This window comes from Propithecus coquereli, unplaced genomic scaffold (assembly GCF_000956105.1).
Source record: "Propithecus coquereli isolate 6110/MARCELLA unplaced genomic scaffold, Pcoq_1.0 Scaffold63, whole genome shotgun sequence".
Classification (NCBI taxonomy): Eukaryota; Metazoa; Chordata; class Mammalia; order Primates; family Indriidae; genus Propithecus; species Propithecus coquereli.
Window position 1 is genome coordinate 1,058,283 of NW_012152285.1, and position 3,146 is coordinate 1,061,428.

A 3,146-nucleotide genomic window follows, 5' to 3' on the forward strand; every position below is an offset into this window, starting at 1 on the left:
CAATTTAATTTCTCATAGCTGTTGCATAATTTGAAGGGATATTTAGTTGAAAATTGTAAGCTATAACCTGCTTTTAAGAAAAGTAGCCGCATGGAAAAGGAAAACTAAGATTTTATGTCAGCAAATGAACAGAGGTTTATAAACAAATATTTTAAAACTGCAGGAGAGAAACCACGTGTGAAACACACTGACCAGTTTGGCATAACCTCGGTGATCTAGGATGAGATTTTCTGGCTTGAGGTCCCTGTAAATGATTCCTTTGGAATGCAGATAGGCAAAAGCTTCTACCACACATGCCGTGTAAAATCTGGTTGTAGAATCTTCAAACGAACCTCTGAGATACAGAAAATGGAATAAAAAGTGTATGAGAAATTGGTTTCTGTAATAAGACTTCTTTTTTGTTTTTCCTCATTTTACTGTATTCCTTTGCCAAAATTTAACACAGAGACCAATGTCTTACTGGCTAAATGTCACATGATTGCCATTGCATTGGGTTTTCTAAAGTATTAGAGGATCAAGTCAAGCAATTCTCTGTCTTTATAAAGGAAATAGTGAAATCTAACTTCCTGAAAGGGCTGAAGAGGAGTTCAACAACACGTTGCATTTCACGTACTTAGTGGCTTCCTCTCAACAGCCCACTACAATCTAAAAAGGCAAAGAGTTTTGCCTTTTTAGGGGAGAGTGGGCAGTGGGCAGGAGAGAAAATGAATACTATTTTAGAGCTTGTCTACCAAGCATTGGTTTTATAAAGGAAAAGATTATGGATTTATTCATATTTATTCTTAGAGGGCTTGTTTTTGAATCTATCTAAATAATGTAGATGCTTCATGAAAATCAGACTAAAAGCTACTGTTTTCAAGAAACCACTCTGGAAATGAATTACAATGCTACCGATGCAATCATATTGCAAACTAAGTGTTCTCCTGTTTTTCAGTCTTCTGTCATCAAGATGATATCTATTTCCTACACTACTGCCTTCTTATTAATAGAAAAAGATGAAACTAAAAAACAATTGGAAAGAAAAAGTTAATTGGAAGGGAATGTTTATCAGTAAACTTGATTATAATGTTTAGCAAGAAAGCTCTTTGTAGCTCTCTGTCTCTCTGTCTCATCTTTGTCTATCTCTCTCTTTACATATTGTGTGCATAACAATAAAGAAAAAAACCCTTGGCATCTAAGGTGAACTCTTTGGTTCTAGGTCAGAATCTTTATATTTAACTGTTTTTTTTCATGGAACTCCTTAAAAAAGATAGACTGCGTTCTATTCTTTTTTCCCAAGTAGTAAACACAATTTAATAATTTCATAACTTAAGAATATTAGTGTGAACACCAGCTCTCAAGGTGGTTGAGATGTAACATGAGAGGCAAGCACACAGGTGGTTTTATAATAGGTAGTATGACAAAAATGGTAGCCCCAGAACTTGCTTTCATGAGAATTCATAATGCCTGTTTGCATTTTGGTGACATTTGCTGCTTTTTCAAAATTAAGGAACAATATCTAACAAACTGGGATATGCCTAAATTTTTACAAAATTCATCAATGAATCCAAAGCTAAAGCAGTTAACTTTCAGGTCATTTTTCAGAAATAGATTATGTCTTCCAGAAAGGGATAGCCTTCATTTCAACTACTAATATTCTCTGATTGGCACCGAAATAATCAGCTCTTCGTTTGAAATACAATTCTAGGAATGATATCTACTTCTCTAGATACTAGAATCTTAACTATAATTACTAAGTATCTGAATGGAACGATTGTTAATTTATGAGGACAAGAGAAAGGTTGAGAACTGCAGCCATACCAGGAAATGAATGATATACTTTAGGCAGCAATTATCCTCTGACTTGGAGCTATCCTTAACAGAGCTAAAATGCTATATAATCCTGTATATCGGAAAAGGGATTAAAGTATTGCCTTGAAGGTCCTTTCTTCTTGGCTCTTAATTAAGTTATGTATGTTTGCCTATCAAGAGTAGCTATTTCTTTCAATTGGAGAGATTATTTACATTAAATAGTAAGCATCTGTGTATATATAATTAACATACAGCTTTAGCTATATTGAGTGCTGTATATGACTTGAATCCCTCCTCAGTGGAGAACATTGAAAAGCAAAGCAAAACAAAGCAAAACAATACAAAACAAAACAAAACAGTGCATGGAATAGAATCTTATTTTATTTTCCATTGCGTGTTTTATTTTAATTGACAGATTACTCCTCACATCACTCTCTATGATTTGGGTGGGCCTTATTGAAAGCTTACAAATTCTTGATTGGTGTTAGAAGAAGAGATTATTTCTGCAGTTGTGACTCTGGGAACAAATCTCTGCTTTCCTTAATATTCAGTTGTTAATGGAACCACACAGACAAATGCATTAGTAATGTTATAATGGGAGTAAACGCTTATGTGAGAGATCAATTTCTCAGGAAATCCCTGCTGAATGGTATATCTATATTCTGAGTCAGCTGGTTATTAGCAGGAAAATCCTAACATGAACTCAAATTCATGAGAGGAATCTATAAATTAGGAATATAAATTAGGACCCTGAGGCAAAAATCCTGAGCTCAGATCTGGGCTCCACTTGCTACTTGATCTGGAGCAATTGACTGTACTTCTCTGGGTCTCAGTATGCGCATTTGCAAAACGGGGCCAATAGTAGTAACAATCCCATTGGGTTGTTGTTAAGATTCAAATAATTCATGCATATACTTAGAATAAAGTGTCTGGCACACAACTCATAATAAATAGTAGCCATTATAATTGAATATCAGAAAACTCTTCTCTAGCCATCGTATCTTAATCTAAGAAAACGAACTAACATGATATAGGACAGGTCTGAAGTATTTTGGGAGTGAAGGCGGGGACTTTGCAACACTAATTATCACTGTTACTGAAGTGCTTCTCTCTGCCAAGGCTAACTGCTGTGAATCAGCTCTGAAGAATCCTCTGCTAATCTCTGTTCTTTTCACTTTTCCCATGCTTCTCACAAATGTACAGGCAAAAAATACCCTTTTTTTGCCTCCCAATCAAAACCCTCCTTTTTTTCACCATGAAGTAAACTGACTGAAAATCATATATCTTTGAGTCTTTAGTTCTTGATAGCTCTATTTATTTGTTTTAAGTTTTCTTTGGTCCTGAGCCATTTTGGA

The 3,146-nt window shown here is 34.8% G+C and overlaps 1 protein-coding gene across 2 annotated transcripts in view; it reads right to left on the reverse strand.

The window, feature by feature from the left end:
• The window catches only part of PRKG1 (protein kinase, cGMP-dependent, type I), a 1,343,769-nt gene that overhangs the window by 7,773 nt on the left and 1,332,850 nt on the right, over positions 1-3,146 (reverse strand). For both annotated transcript variants that reach the window (XM_012659754.1, XM_012659753.1), the window contains exon 13: positions 193-334. In XM_012659754.1, coding sequence (XP_012515208.1) covers positions 193-334 — 142 coding nt within the window. The remainder of the gene's footprint in view (positions 1-192; positions 335-3,146) is intronic.